Source organism: Crocodylus siamensis, chromosome 8, assembly GCF_052110815.1.
Source record: "Crocodylus siamensis isolate JL-2025a chromosome 8, ASM5211081v1, whole genome shotgun sequence".
In the NCBI taxonomy this organism is placed as follows: domain Eukaryota; kingdom Metazoa; phylum Chordata; order Crocodylia; family Crocodylidae; genus Crocodylus; species Crocodylus siamensis.
In genome coordinates this window covers 74,418,314-74,434,503 of record NC_143402.1, presented here as the reverse complement: position 1 = coordinate 74,434,503, position 16,190 = coordinate 74,418,314, and the positions used below count along the sequence as shown (strand labels likewise).

General features: G+C 43.6%; 1 protein-coding gene across 2 annotated transcripts in view; it reads left to right on the top strand.

The window, feature by feature from the left end:
• CACNG5 (calcium voltage-gated channel auxiliary subunit gamma 5) overlaps nt 1-14,620 on the top strand; it is a 33,589-nt gene extending 18,969 nt beyond the window's left edge. For both annotated transcript variants that reach the window (XM_090059993.1, XM_090059992.1), the window contains exons 2-6: nt 6,998-7,233; nt 8,546-8,632; nt 10,564-10,704; nt 12,480-12,625; nt 13,171-14,620. In XM_090059993.1, coding sequence (XP_089916119.1) covers nt 7,026-7,233; nt 8,546-8,632; nt 10,564-10,704; nt 12,480-12,625; nt 13,171-13,428 — 840 coding nt within the window. In that variant the 5' untranslated portion in view covers nt 6,998-7,025 and the 3' untranslated portion in view covers nt 13,429-14,620. The remainder of the gene's footprint in view (nt 1-6,997; nt 7,234-8,545; nt 8,633-10,563; nt 10,705-12,479; nt 12,626-13,170) is intronic.
• Nucleotides 14,621-16,190: the final 1,570 nt, after the last annotated feature.

The window sequence follows — 16,190 nt, the reverse complement described above, 5'->3', positions numbered from 1 at the left end:
CAATTTCTCTACCTCCTCGTATTTGTTCCCATGATCTGTTCAGTGTACAGGCACTGGGAGATGGTACTTGGATTTCAGACTGCTCCCATTTTCTTTCATTTATTTTCACGGAAAGGAGGCCCATCTTAGACCCATCAAAAATAGTATAGCTGTTATACTTCTTGTCATACTATATTTCTTTGCTCTCCTGTTGTATCTCTTTTGTTTCACTCTGCTGAGTTCATTCCCACTCTTCTCACCAGCACCACAAAAAAGTCCCCAAAATATTTTTAAGCCACCCTAGTGCACACACCTTATTAGCACCTGCATGTCCACAGTTTTTAAATGGGTTGTGGGTACTTGGCACTTTGGGAAATCAGGCCCCATGACGTGCACATAATTTATAGTCCTCTTGCTTCTTTTTTGTGTGGGCTTGCTGCTTCTCAGCTGTGGATGAGGCTCCTGATGCATGGTTTAGATTTCACTTTGAGATCCTCTGAGGTGAAAGAGATAATTAATTAAAGAAATCAGAGCAAAGTCGATGCCATCTGTCCAGCAAACTTTGTCCTGTACAAGCTTTTTTAATAGTCACATGTCTGTTCCCTCTGAGCGTGTTGTAAACTCCATGGTAATTGCTATTCCATTTTGTAACTGAGGCGGTATATGATTTAAGTAATTAATGATTCCATTAACTCCAGTAGTTCCAGCAGTTTAATGGCTGGAAGGGAGGAGGTTGACTGAAGAACATACGTGGTGCAGCACTGAGCTCCCACTGTTGCACTGCATCTTGTTCTCTAATCTGAGTTTTATCTGCTACAACCCTGGCTGCTGCTTTTTCAGGCCAGACTAGGGACTGCTTCTGGATCTGGGCTCCCAGACACATTCTCTGTGTGCCGAGCCTCTCTTCAAAACCCCCGCTTTAAAAATAATAATGAGAGAGCACAAAACATTTCTAATTATTTTAGTGCATTTGAAGAGCTACTGAGCCCCTGTGGTTTCTCCAGTCTTCTCATGGAGTCTAATAATTGGGCCACAGGTTGCGCAGAGGCTCATCACCAATTGCTTCTTCGCAGCTGTGGCTAGCATGAGCCTGGTGCATAGCTTTTACTCTGAGATCCCTCCAGCCTGCACACACCCTGAATCTGCCTCTCGAGATCCTCCAGCGGGTTTTGTGTTTTCTCCGAGTTCTGGATCGCTGTCTCCGAGCCAGTCACGAACAGAGTTTGCAAAGTGACTTGTAGACAAAGCACAAGACACGAGCAGCTTTATGGACAAACAACAAGCCCCTGTGTAGGAAGCCTTCCATTCAGCATCCTCGCCACATCCACATCAAGAGCCCTTTAGGATTCAGACTCTGGCCTTTCAGGGTTTCAGGACATCCTTGGCTTCTGGTCACACACTCCCCAGCCCCTGCCTCCCTGCCCTTGCTGGGGGGAGTCTTCTTTATAAAGAACCAGTGAAACTGGCAGCAAAGCCTTGCAGTAACGTGTGTCGGTGTGACAGGAAAACTGTCCATGTTCCAGGTTGACCACACTTGCTTGCTGCCCATTTTTAGCCCTCAGCTGATGCAAGGATTTCTTCTTGGATGATCTAGTTCACTATGGAAGCTGCGGAGCCAGTGTGGAAGCACCGTGGTTTCCAGATTGAGCTTCATCGTCTAGTAGAATATTTTATGTCTGGGATCTTGGAGGAATGGGTCTGAACTTTAAGGCAGTCCTCCTGAACTTGGGTGAGCAGTGACAGAAAAATGTCCGTAGTAGTGTCAAAGGTTGCTGGAGGGGTTTATCCTGGGATAGCACATGCACAATTCCCATTAGGAGACATATCTATAAAACAGGAGGAAACGTGTGTGAATTGCAGATTATATTCTGGACTTCCTGTATTTGTCCTTGGCCTCGTACCAAAAAACCATGACAGTTTAACAATTCAGTATCTTAAATCGCCAAGTCTATACAATTATTTTTTTTCACACTGACATCATTAGGAACCTGAAAAAATCTCCTCTTTCCAGTGGTAGGAGGCCCAAAGGTCATTTAAGTGCCTGACTCCTTTGGGAATTCAAACCTAATTCTCATTTTTGCCTTTGAAAATGTCCCTTTTAAGAGCCCTGTTAATTCACAAGGCATTGGACTTTCAAACAGCAAAGCCAAATTCTTCTTGTCTTCAGTTCTTGTTTTGTATCCCCATACTTATCTCTGACATGATTCGAGCTGTCACTGTAGTTTGGACTCCCACATGCTGAACACTAATAAAGTGTCACTCAAACTCATCAGAGGTGAGTTGTCAGCCTGAAATGGGGGAGAAGAAAGAAAACTGGCAATCAGGATGGCATGATTCTGTAGTCCAACTTCTGGCATCAGTGCTAGAAATATGCCAGTGAAAGAGTAGAAATCCTGTTAGTATGATTTTCCAAGCTCTTGTCCTAAACAAAGGATTGGAAAGAAAAAATATATAATTTCCTGCACTGCAATAAAGACTTGCTCCTGAACACTCCCAGTTGGACTTTTAGCAGCTCAGTACCTCTCTAAGGCAGGCTTTTAGTGCAGAGATTTTTTGATGATACGTGATCCTTGAATAGGATCCAGTTTCCTTATGTTGTTTTGCTAGTACAGGCAGGAGTGAAATGTAGTTGTTTTAGACACTGCAGTTAGAAAATCTGATTCGGGGACGACCGCAGGAACAGAACTTAGAAGGCTCTGAGCTGGCATAGTCACCTTCTTGGCATATCTTTAAGGGGCTGAAGAATTACGCACTCTTCTTAAAGAATCACTGTTTTCCTCCTCACTTATTAAAGGATCTGGTTTTGCAGTCACAGAAAGGATTCATTAGGAGGAACATGGAAGAGGTGGGAAAGGCTTGTAAGTAAGTAAGTAAAGGGTGGATGAGAGTCCTTAATACACCATTCTGAGTAGTATCCTCCCCTGATGCAAGTGGGGTAAAATTGTCACAGCCACTCTAGTCATATCTGAGGATGCAAATCAAAGTTGTCTTCAAACAACAATCTCTTCCCCTCCCTGTGACTGCCAATTCCTTTTTCGCTTCTTGTCTCCAGGACATCAGAAGAAGTGCCTGTTCTTGGACATTTATTATGTATATGTTGCAGCTGACCTTCTCCATAGGGATATGGATGTCTTCAAACCTATCATTTCTTGCGCTCTTCCACAGCGTGGGTGGGTGTCTGGAAAGCAATGGTATCTCTGAGCATACCTGATCACTGCCCTCCAGCGTTTGAATGAAGGGAGCAATCAGTATTCTGTATCTTTATGGTGTGGCTGAAAGAAGGTAAATGTCCACAGTCACTGCTGGGAATATTTATTGTCCTGGTTTTGCTGTAGCTGACAGAACCATTAAAAATTATATATATAACCCTTTAGCAAAGGTATAGGGGAAGGGCTTATGATACTATGTGATGGCACAGTTCTGCACAGGCTACGTTTTTGAAGTGACAGCATTTTTTCAAGATAATGTCAAGACTTTCTGGGCAGAATCTATTTCCATAAAGAGCCAATGCCTTAACTTAATGAAGTGTTATGATTGGTATCTTTCTTTGGTGATGGAGAAGGAAAATTGCTGTGGTGGTATTAGCTCTGATGGAAGATACAAACCTTTCCTACCAAGATGTACTTAATTCATTAGCATTTAGCATGGGGCATGTGTGTGTGTGAGTAATATATACACATATAAATAGGAATAAGCTACTGTCTTTTGCATTGCTTTGTGAGCCTTCTAGTGGTTCAGTGTTCTGTGTTTTAGAAACCAACCAGAGCACCAGTATGAAAATATCATTAATCTTTGTATGCTGCATATATACAATAAATACAATTATCGTATTGTACATTACCTGTTCAGTTCCTTCACGATATTGTTGTGCAAAAGGCAAAAGACACTTCACTTGAAATTCTGTGTGTAGCCTTATGGGGAGGTTAATGTATTGATTTGATATCAAGGAGAAAATACATTGTAATAAGCTCTGGTGCTGAAAGGGATCTGACTTATAGACACACGACAAGACTGTTTAGTGGCAAGATGTACTTAACAAAGCATCGCCTGCTTCTCGGGTTAGTAATCATGAGGATGTTCTGATAGACACTTTCCCTTGTAGACTCTCAAAGTGCTCTGCAAACTGCAAAGACATATAGCACCCCTGTTAATTACTGTAAGTAACTATTATTGGCTTCATATTTAAGGGACAGGAAGAGACCCATGGATTCCTGACTTGCATCTTTCTTCCTCCAACCCTGCTCAGATCATTTAACCCCATTCTTTTTCTTTTCTTTTTTTTTGCAACATAGAATAGCTCACAGGAATCCTGCATGATATCCCAGTGATAGGCATAAAATACTTTTGATAAATGAGGCTCTGACTTGGGTTGCAGTACACAGACACTGCATAAACAATAGAATCATGGAGAATGCAAGGCTGGAAGGGACCTCAGGAGGTCACATCTAGTCCAACCCCCTACTCAAAGCAGGACCAGCCCCAATTGCATCATCCCAGCCAAAGCTTTACCTAGCCGGGTCTTGAAAACCTTCAAGGGTGGAGACTGCACCACCTCTCTTTTATGATCAGGTCACAAAGGCAATGGATGCAGGTGTTGCCATGGACGTAGTCTTTCTAGACTTCAGCAAGGCCTTTGCTGGTCTCCCACCCCATCCTCATTAAAAAACTAGGCGACTGTGGCATTGATGCCTACACAGTCAGATGGATTGCAGATTGGCTCAGGGGTCATACTCAGAGGGTGGTGGTGGACGGATCATATTCGACCTGGGGGGAAGTGGGCAGCGGAGTCCCCCAGGGCTCGGTCCTTGGGCCCGCGCTGTTCAATTTCTTCATCAGCGATTTGGATGATGGGGTGAAATGCAACCTGTTTAAATTCGCAGATGATACCAAAATTTGGGGTGAGGTGAGCACGCTAGTAGGCAGGGAAAGACTGCAACAAGACCTGGATATTACAGGAGTGGGCTGACATAAACAGGATGCGTTTCAATACTGGCAAGTGCAGGGTGCTGCACTTAGGCAGTAGAAACCAGCAGCACACTTATAGACTGGGAAACTCCCTTCTTGAGAGCATGGAGGCAGAAAGGGATCTTGGAGTCATTATTGACTCCAAGATGAACATGGGTCGACAATGCGAGGTCACGGTTGGCAGGGCTAACCGGACCCTGTCATGCAACCACAGGTGCATCTCAAGTAGAGCCAGGGAGGTGATCCTCCCCGTCTACGTGACACTGGTCAGGCCACAGCTGGAGTACTGTGTCCAGTTCTGTGCGCCCCATTTCAGGAGGGATGTGGACAACATTGAAAGGGTCCAGAGGAGGCCACACGCATGATCCAGGGACTACAGGGCAGACCCTACATTGAAAGACTGCGGGACCTGAACCTGTTCAGCCTTCACAAGAGAAGGCTGAGGGGGGACCTGGTGACTGTCTATAAACTCACTAGGGGGGACCAGAAGGGTTTAGGGGAGACGCTGTTTCCCCTCGCGCCCCCTGGCATGACAAAAAACTCTCTCACTAGGAGGGTAGTAAAGCCCTGGAACAGATTATCCAGAGAGAATCATAGAATCATAGAAGTCGGGTCGAAGGGACCTTGTAGATCTTCAAGTCCAACCCCCATCTGACCCCGGTGCTCTTTCCTGCTAAGGCAGGGGGTCGGACTAGATGATCTACCTAGGTCCCTTCCGACTCTAGCTACTATGAAACTATGAAACTATGAAACAAGGAACAATGGACACAACTTATTAGAGAGTAGATTTAGATTAGACATCCGCAAGAACTACTTCACAGTCAGGGCAGCTAGGAGCTGGAACCAGCTTCCAAGGGAAGTGGTGCTGGCTCCTACCCTGGGGGTCTTTAAGAAGAGGCTTGATGCCTACCTGGCTGGAGACATTTGAGTCCAGTCTTTTTCTCCCGCCCAGGCAGGGGGTTGGACTTGAAGATCTACAAGGTCCCTTCGACCCGACTTCTATGATTCTATGATTCTCTCTGGATAATCTGTTCCAGGGCTTTACTACCCTCCTAGTGAGAGAGTTTTTCCAGATATCTACCCTCAACTTCCCTTGCTGCAACTTGAAACTGGTGCTCCTTGTTCTGGCACCTGCCACTAACGAGAACAGTCCAGGTCCATCCTCTTTCAACCTCCTCATCAGGTAGTTGAAGGCTGCTATTAAATCCCCACTTAGTCTTCCCCTCTCCACACCAAATAAAGCCCGGCTCCCTCAGCCTCTCCTCATAAATCATGTGCCCTAGACCCCTAACTATTTTCATTGCCCTCCACTGGACTCAACAATTTGTCCACATCCTTTCTGTAGCAGGGAGCCCAAAACTAGACACAGGACTCCAGATGTGGCCTCACTAGTGCCAAACAGCAGGGAAGAATCACCTCCCTTGACGTGCTGGCAATGCTCCTACCTATGCAGCCCAGGATGCCATTAATCTTCTTCTCAACAAGGGCACAATGTTGGTTCATATTCAGCTTATTGTTCACTGTGACCCCCAGGTCCGTTTCTACAGAGCTGGTGCTTAGCCAGTCGGTCCCCAGCCTGCACTGGTGCATGGGATTGTTCCCTCCTGAGCGCAGGACTTTGTACTTGTCCTTGTTGAACAGATGCATTGAACACATGAATAATATCTCCTTGATGAGAATATTTATCTCTGTATGCTTTGTAGCCAGCTATGCCACGCTTTGCTTTATGTTCAGAAAGTCGGCAAGCATTGGGAGACCTAGTATAAAGCTGTGCACCAGTCAGGTGGCATCTAGTTCAAACTCTACATCTGCCTGGGCACAGCAGCCATGTAGGACCTTGTGGCACAATGGTAGCACATCCAACTCCAGATCAGAAGGCTGTGTGTTTAAATCACGTCGGTGTCAAATCAGACTCCTGCGTCCAGGAGTTTATTTCTACCTAAATAAGTACTTGAGGGCAAAGCCGCCTGCAGACCTTAAAGAAAGCAAAGCTGGAAGCAGATTTGCTGCTGCTATTGTACATATTCATGGTGCCATCCTTTCTCCCCTCCAGCTCTTCCTTCTGGTCACCTCGAACCCTGATGCTTTTTGGAATGAGCACGTGTGGCAGGAAGGCGTTGACTCTGCTCAGCAGTGTGTTTGCTGTCTGTGGCTTGGGCCTCTTAGGGATTTCTGTTAGCACTGACTATTGGCTCTACCTGGAAGAAGGAATCATCCTGCCCCAAAATCAGTCCACTGAAATCAAAATGTCGCTGCACTCTGGGCTCTGGAGGGTCTGCTTCCTGGCAGGTACGTAAAAAGAAACACCGACTGATATCATTGCATGTGGTCTTAATGGGGAAGGGCCGTCTCCAAGAGCATGCAACTGGGAGCCAGGAATTTTAGCTCCTATTTCCATCTTTGCTACCGATGTCCTGCATAAGCTTGGGAGAGCAACCGTGCCAGTTCATATCTCAGTTTCCCTACTTGTCGAATGAGCAAAACGTCCTTCTCCCATGGGGGTTTGGGGAAGTGTCATTCCTCAGGATCAGGTTGTAACCATGTAGAGAGGTGGTGGCACACAGCTACGTGCTCAGAAGCAAAGGAGAGAGGGAATTACTCCCAGCCACTCTGATTTTCCTGGTCCTTTACAGACTTCATCAGCAAAAGAGCCTATAATTGTTCTGGGCTGAATGGTACAACATTTTCAGGAAGTCAGTTGCTTTGTTTTGTTCTTTTCCCCCTCTTTGGGACTCTCAGTAAACCAAAACCATCAGTCCTTCCTACATCTTGAGACAGGAGCGCTCCCTTGGGAGGTACTGGGAGGGCCCAATCCTGCCCTTTTTGTTTATAAAGGGCCTGAGATGCATAGGGGAAGGGCAGGATCGTAACTGTGCAGTCCTGTTCTGCAGAACCATTGCCAAGCTTGCACCCCTGGTTGAAACGAGTCCTGGGTAGCAAAGCCAAGATAACTGTCCTGAGGGGTCTCTATCTGTGGCGTGGCTGGAAATCCATCTACATCTCCTGCCTCCTGGTGGTTTTACCCACAGTACTTTCCTTTTATATTAATAAGACATTTTATATCAAATGTTAAACTTTTGGCCTCCTCATCCGACTTCTCTCTACCCAGTTTATGAGTGTGCGGTCTGAAGGAAATCTCCCAGACTGGTAATTGGCTTTCAGGGCTTTTTCATAGTAGAGAACAATGGTTTACATTTAATTCATTAAATAAAACTGAATACTGCAATCATCTTGCCCATGCATTTACCACATCTTGGAGCTGTTTTTTTTTCTTTTCCACTGCCTTCCCAATACATTTTCTGAATGGCCAACACGATGGGACTGCTGTATCCATTGAGCTGATGTATTTCTGAGCTATACGTGAGTCCCGCTACCACTACTCCCTTGGCTATCATTCTTTCAGCGGTGACATTTTAAAAGCCAAGCAGCTGATCCCTCAACGATATAGTAATGGATATATTTCACCAGACAATTGCACTTAGGACTCAAAGAGCACCAAAAAAACCCAGGTTTGCTTTATATGCCTGGAAATGTGTTTTGTTTTAAATTAATGATCATTTTAATTAAGTTAGAAGCATGATTCAGATTCTCCTTCCTGCAGGTGAGGAACACGGCCGATGTTTCACTATAGAATATGTCATGCCCATGAACGTGCAGCTGACATCTGAATCAACAATAAATGTTTTAAGTAGGTACTTTTTTTTATTATATCCCCTGTTCTTTGCAGCCAGCTAAAGTGCTGAAGAGTCACAAAGGCAGACAAGGTTCTTTGGGTAGATGTGATATCTTTTATTAGACCAACTAATAGTTGGAAAAATTCTTCTTGCCAAACTTCAGGGCACAAACGCCTTTCTTCAGGTATAGGGAAAGTCTGTTGGTACCTCTGTGCTTTCCTGGGTAGCATGGAAGCCAAAATGTAAAAGCAGGTCTGTGAAAATGCCTGTGTGTGATAGTAAGGTTCAAAGGGAACGGGAGACAATAGGTGTGAAAAGGTAGTTGGGGGATGGGGAGGTGATAAATGTAGCTGGTAAAATGCAGACAGGTTACCTGAGGTTATCAGATGGCAGGCAGGTTATTATGTGCCATAACCTTATGACCTGCCTGCCATTTGATAACCCCAGGTAACCTGTCTGCATTTTATCAGCTACATTTTATCACCTTCTCCCCCTTCCTCCCCCGCACCATTACCTTTTCACACGTATTGTCTCCCATTCCCTTTGAACCTTACTGCCACACATTGGCATTTTCACAGACCTGCATTTTTCATTTTGTCTGCCATACTACCCAGTAAAGTACACAACCACCAACAGACTTTCCCTATGCCTGAGAAGAGTGTTTGTGCCCAAAAGCTTGCAAAGAGCAATTTTTTTGGTTTAATAGAAGATATCACATCTACCCAAAGTACCTTGTCTGCCTGTCTTTAGACCAGCACAGCTACAACCAAACAACCCTAAGGGTCACAAAAAAATCCCTTCAAAACACCGAACGTAAGAGAGAGACTTCTGACTCACTGTTAATGGCTTGTCCTAATGCAGGAGCTGGTGTTTACATGCAATTCCAATTTTTACGAAGTGAAGTGCTAGACATGCTCCTAAGTACCTGTCTCCCTCCGAAGGCAGGAAGCTCACAGTCTAGAAGGTGTCAAACTTAGAGACGCATCTACACATGCAATTAATTTGACTGAATAAACTCCGGTGCAGTTTGTACTGGAGTTTATTGCTCCTGGGTGCCATGTTTACACATGCACCTGGGACCGCAGCACATTGAGCGATGTCGGAGCGACCCTGGCTAGCAGGGGACCTAGGGGCCAGCCTGCCAGCCTGGGGTTGATCCAACCTGGCTCAAGGTGCTGCAGAGGGGCTGGCTGGGGTACAAGTGTGCTCCAATGTAGGGCTAGCCAGCAGGCAGCCCCTGCAGCGAAGCACCCTCATGCTTCAGCCATCTGGGGCAGCATCTACACATACATTGTGGTGCCCTAAATAATGCCACTGTAAGATAGTACTTGTGTTTACAAGTATTAACCTATAACAGCGTTTATTAGCTTACTGCTGTTTAATAGGACTGCATGTGTAGACACTGAGACTTCACTGTGGAGCTAATTAGGCAACTCCACAGTAAGCATCTCATGTAGATGTGCCCAGAGAGATTTTCCTGTTGCAGGAGTTGTCAGGGTCTGTTATTTACTGGAGTACATGGGTTTACATTTGGTTCTTACTGGCTGAATAGTTTGCAGCAATGTCTGTCTTGGTATATTTTGTATGAGTCTTCTTATGTTGAGCAGTCCCAGTGAGACAACTTAAGGAGGGAGTGGCCCAATTCTCCCTGTATATTCCTCTGCTTTTGCAGCTTTTAAGGCTGATTGAACCTTGATGACATGTTTTGATTTAATAAATACAAGGGTTATATGTGCTGCAGGAAAATACTGTAGTGGGTGGACACTGATAATGCTGCATGTGGAAACCAGTGGGAATTTGAATATCAACAGATGTTTGCTAACCCTACTTCAATGCAAGTGTGTGTAGATGTACAGAAGAGTGAAAGAGGATGCTGTTGCTCAGGTTAGCCCAGTGACACTCACCCTGCACTTTCATTTTTTTCCCCTCTCTTTTTAACATTTAGAGATGATTCGATCCGCCACGCCATTCCCTTTAGTCAGTCTCTTTTTCATGTTCATTGGGTTTATACTGAGCAACATTGGACACATTCGGCCCCACAGAACCATCCTGGCCTTTGTATCGGGAATCTTCTTCATTCTGTCTGGTGAGTTTTATTAGCAAGATATGACCCCTGTGCTTCCTAACTCATCTGCCTTGTTTGCATATGGAGTGTAAGGCATCTACCTTGTATTTAAGGGGAAATAATAGGAAAACTCTGCAGATGTATAAACAGATGCCATAAACTGGCATTAGTATTTTTTACCATACTCATATTCAAAAGAAAATCCTAAATTTTAAGCTACATCTGTGCCACAGTCTTTAAAGTAGAATTTTCCATTTAAGTCTATTATCATTTGCCATGTTATAGCTAGACTCAGTCAAAAATCTGCCAAGAAAAATGACTTTATGACTAAATGGAAACTTTTGGAAAAGAATCCTTTCTTCTGAACTTTTTCAAAAATGTTGGGGGTTTCTTTAAAAGTTTTTTATGAAAATATTCATAGGGATAATAATTTCCCAGTCAGCTCTAGTTGTGAGCCTGTCCCTTATGATGTAGAATCATAGAAAATGAGGATTGGAAGAGACCTCAGGAGATCACACCTAGTCCACCCCAGCTCCAGCTCCACCATCCCAGCTAAGGCTTTGTCTACCTGGGTCTTAAAAACCTCCAAAGATGGAGAGTCCCCCACCGCTCTGGGTAACCTGGTCCAGTATTTTACTACCCTCCTAGGGAGAAAATTCTTCCTGATATCTAACCTAAACTTCCCTGGCTGCAACTTGAGCCCATTGCTCCTTGTTCTGTCATCTGCCCCCACTGAGAACAGTCCAGCTCCCTCTTTTGAACCTCCCTTCAGGTAGTTGAAGGCCACTGTTAAATTTCCACCCCCTGCCCTCCCCTCAGTCTTCTCTTCTCCAGACTAAATAAGTGCAGTTCCCTCAGCCTCTCCTCACAAGTCATGTCCCCCAGCCCCCGAACCATTTTTGTCACCCTTCACTGCACTCTCTCCACTTCCTTCGATCTGCTGGCAACGCTCCTACCAATGCATCCCAGGATGCCATTAGTCTTCCTGGCACCATAGATATGCTGGCTCATATTCAGCTTATTGTCCACTGTGACCCCCAGGTCCTGCTTTTCTGCACATCTATATGATATAGATAAGGTTCACAGTACACAAGTCTTAGCCTCAGAAATTCCAGCTACTAAGCTACTAAGCAAAAGAAATTCCATATTAATATTACATTGCATGATATAACCTATGATTAATGATGGAAAAATATCTGATCCTGAAACAATTTTGGTACTTCCAGAGTTGTTTTAGTATTCTCTAAGATTATCTTTTAGCATATATCTTGGTGCGTTTTTGGGCTCAGAGAACTCTTCATTGGGCCTCCAAGTCATTCATTATGGGATAGAAGTGCTAGCCCCTTAACTGCCTGGCTTGGCACTCAACTGATGTCATGAGATCTGGAATTTTGCTCTCAAAATCTTGGACTCCCGTGTTTTAAAAAACAGACCATTAATTTCTTATAGTAAATCAGACACATGAGATTTTGGAACTTTAAAATAATAATTTTCCATGAGACAAGTGAATGTTTTATTCATAATGTTAGCATAGTGCTAAACAAATAGCTGTGACAGCTAAGGTTTAAAGCATTTTTGTACACAGAGTACTTGTAATTCAGAAGACCTTCCTTAAGAACATATGGTTTGACTACAATGACAAATGCACCAGTTAGCTCAATGAGGTGAAGTATGTTTCTCTAATTATTTAAGTGCAGCCTACTTGCTTTAAATTTTACCTTAAAAGAAAAAGGACCATGAAAGTATTTTTGCTGGGGAACGTCTTCCTGCTGTAATTCTGCCTGATCTCTTTCCAGGTCTCTCTCTTGTGGTGGGGCTGGTATTGTACATATCCAGCATCAACGATGAGATGTTGAACAGAACCAAGGACTCTGAGACTTACTTCAGTTATAAATATGGATGGTCATTTGCTTTCTCGGCTATCTCTTTCCTTCTGACAGAGGTAGGTACTTGCCAGTGTGAGCTCTCTGAAGCGCCTGTAAGAACTATATTTAGTTCCCAGGAATTGATCATTTGTCCAAGCTTCATAAAAAGGCTATTATGAAGAGCAAGATTGTGCTTTTAAATGCAAGATCATTTCATCATTAATATAGGGAATGCACTTGCACAGTAAGAGAAACAAAGGGCTTGATCCTAGGACCTTCAACTGAGCCTGCATCCTTTGTCAGATACTGCAATGTAGCAGAAGGCGTACGTAATTCAGGAGAATGCTTTCGTAACAGGGCTGTTATCCTTGCTCTGTAGAGGGGAAGAGAAATGAAATTTCTCTGTGGCTTTACTGAAGTCACTAACAGGGCAGGAAGACCCTAGTTTCCATGCACCCACACTGCTGTCCTACTCTTCTACCCAAGTTCACTCCATCGTTTCAAGGACATTTTCTTCTTGGGGATGCCAATGCAGTTCTGAAGTAGCATTTGCGCCTTAGGGTTAACTGTGAGGCCAGTCCTATTTGCTACAAGTTGCAGCTTGTTTCTTTCTCCCCTTTAGAGTGCGGGCGTGATGTCTGTGTACCTGTTTATGAAAAGATACACCGCTGAGGAGATCTACAGACCTCATCCTGGCTTCTATCGCCCACGGCTTAGCAACTGCTCCGATTACTCCGGGCAGTTCTTGCACCCAGATGCTTGGGTACGCGGACGCAGCCCGTCTGATATTTCCAGTGACACTTCCCTGCAGATGAACAGTAACTACCCTGCTCTACTTAAATGTCCAGATTATGATCAAATGTCATCCTCCCCATGTTGAATGGCAGTTAACTCCTTCAGCTACTTGTGATGAGGAGCAAGCCCCTACTGTGTCCTGACTTGGTTTATTGTTTGTAGGCTGCTCTTCCAGGACAATTGTCTATTTATAGGATAGTCAACCATGTTAAACATTGGCTAAAGAGATTTCTTTCCAAATGATGCTTACTTCCATATCCTCATCCTCCAGCCATTCCACACACACGGCTCCCTTTGCAGCGAGTAGCAGCTTTGGGTGTGGAATACATCCAGGATCGGGCTTAGCGAGTATCTGATCTCAAAGAACTACTAATAGGAAAAAAAAAATGTTTGTTGGTAGGCAGCAAAATGTGTGTGTTTTGATGGTATCATTTTACTGTGGATTTCTTGTCATAAAGGATATGTGTACATTTCTAAATAATAGTAACAATTACAAAAGTGCAAATTGCGTCTTGATTTGGGATTTACTATGATAGATGTTTCATCATTGCCGTGTATTATTTCTGATCAGGTAGTAATGATCAATAACCATCTCAGTCAACTATACCTCACTATGGGATTTTCCAAAAGCTATACAGGAGTTAGATGCCCATTTTCCATTGACTTTTGATGGGATCTGAGAACAAACTTCTTTAGCATCTTCTTCAAATCATACACCCAATCATTCATGTTAAATCTCTGTCCACTATGACCATGGTGTTACTCTATACTGTTAGTGCAAACTACTGATATCACAAATCCAAACTATTGAGGCCAGATCCAGACTTGGTGTAAACCTTCAGAGTTCTCTTACTTCGTTGGAGCTATTTTGGGTTACCACAGATAATCTACCAGAGATGCTATATCTCACAAAAAGGGCATGCATTATTTCAAGCTCTGTCTATTATTTGTATTACTATATGCCTTATTTTGTGTCTTTGTTGTTCTTAAGTCCATGCAATCCACTTTGGTCTTGGAAGACTGAGAATTAACAGTGTGTGCCTAGCAATCTATTGTACATAACATTCAGAGAACTGAAAGGTGAAAATCCATATAGGGTACTGTTATGAAAATGATAAGATTACTGAAAGAGCTGTGTCAAATGTACAGTTTCTAACCTTGGTTATTTTTTTTTACCACTTTGGAAAATGTTGGTTTGTAAATAGCAAAATGCTACAGGTGTTCTTTGTATATCTGAATTTTAAGTCTGACTGTACTATTTTACTTCAATTAAAACAAATGTAATGTACTGACTTGCATTCTCCTTGCCATGTGTTAGTGATAAGCATTGCTCTATTTTATTATTTGTTACAAAATATTCCAAAACACAGTCCTAATCTTGTACTAGGCTCCAACAGTGTGGACTCAATGAATACTGAATTCAGTGGGATTCCTTGCCCCAAGTACACGAGTTTCTGCTAGCACATACAGTATCAGGGCTATCCCTGTCCATTTCCTCCAGGGCAGAAAAATAATGTATGTACAGTTTCATTTATTACATTACACAACCAGGGCATTGTTTTATAAATAGAGTTTTATTTATCTCTTAATTCCTGTATTCTCTTCCCTAGGGCACCAGTTTCTCATTTAAAAAGTAACGGATACATTTTATGTAATTAAGCATCAGAACAACATCAGCTTTTACCTTTTTAACTTAGCACTTGCCGTTTATTATTCATAAATAGAAAGTGACCTGCTCTGGCCAAGGTAGGGATTTAGGAATTGACCTGGTGTTGTCATGTCCTAAAAATGCTCCCGGTCCCTGATTCAGGTGAACCCCCCTTGTTAGAGCAGAAATTAGACCCGTGCTGAAATGCCATCAGAGCCCCAGTGGCTAGTACTTAGTCACAGACTGCAGAGGAATGAATGAGGTGCTTTTGTGCCTTGTAGCCACAGTGAATTCACTGGGACAATCGATGCAGTAACTTTTCCTTGTGCACCAGGATTTGTAGGGTCCAGCTCCAGTCCATACAGGGTGTGTCTACACATGCACCCCACTGCACAGTTAGTGTCGGTACTGCACAGTCCCAGCAGTGCACAAGTCATTTCCAACCCTACTGTGCAGTACCTCATTGCTACTGTGCAATAGGGAGTGCCCACCGATGCCATGTCACCATAGCTTGTTGGTACAGCAATGTAGCATCTCGTGTAGATGCGCCCACAGAGTAATATTGCATGTCACTGCAGTTTTGTCAGCTGTTAAATTTTCTGACTTTAATTGTTCATCTTGTGAACATTTGGTTACAGAATGGATTCAGAACATAACCATTTTTATCTGTGTTAATTAGGATAAAATCCTAATTAAGGAAAACCTCCCCCCCATGGGGTGAAATGGGGGGGGGGGATTAATTCCAGAAGAGAAAAGCTATATCCACATTTGTCAAAATAAGTGCTCACCGAACAAGGCTACAATGGGATTATTATGAAGAGTTTCCGAAGTGAACTGTCAACTTAATTTTAATTAATTCCAGCATCTTTGTGTTGGAACCTGAGAAATACTGATTGTTATTACCTGCGCCTGTTAAAAAAGGCTGGGGACAGGAGAGGAGGATGGAAATAATCCTTATTTACAAAAATCTTCTGCTGGGCTGCTTAAAGCTCAGAATAATTCATGAGCTCAGGCTATGAAAAAAACCACTGCATGGATCATTTTGCCTCCAAATAGAGTTTGAGCTTAGTGGAGGTGTAAAAGCTCCTCTTCAGGAGCCATATGAAAGGCCTCATCTCTGCAACACAAGTTCTAAAATGTTTGTTTCAGGGTGCGTGAACAACTTGGGTGACTTTGAAGACAGATTTTTTTGTTCACTG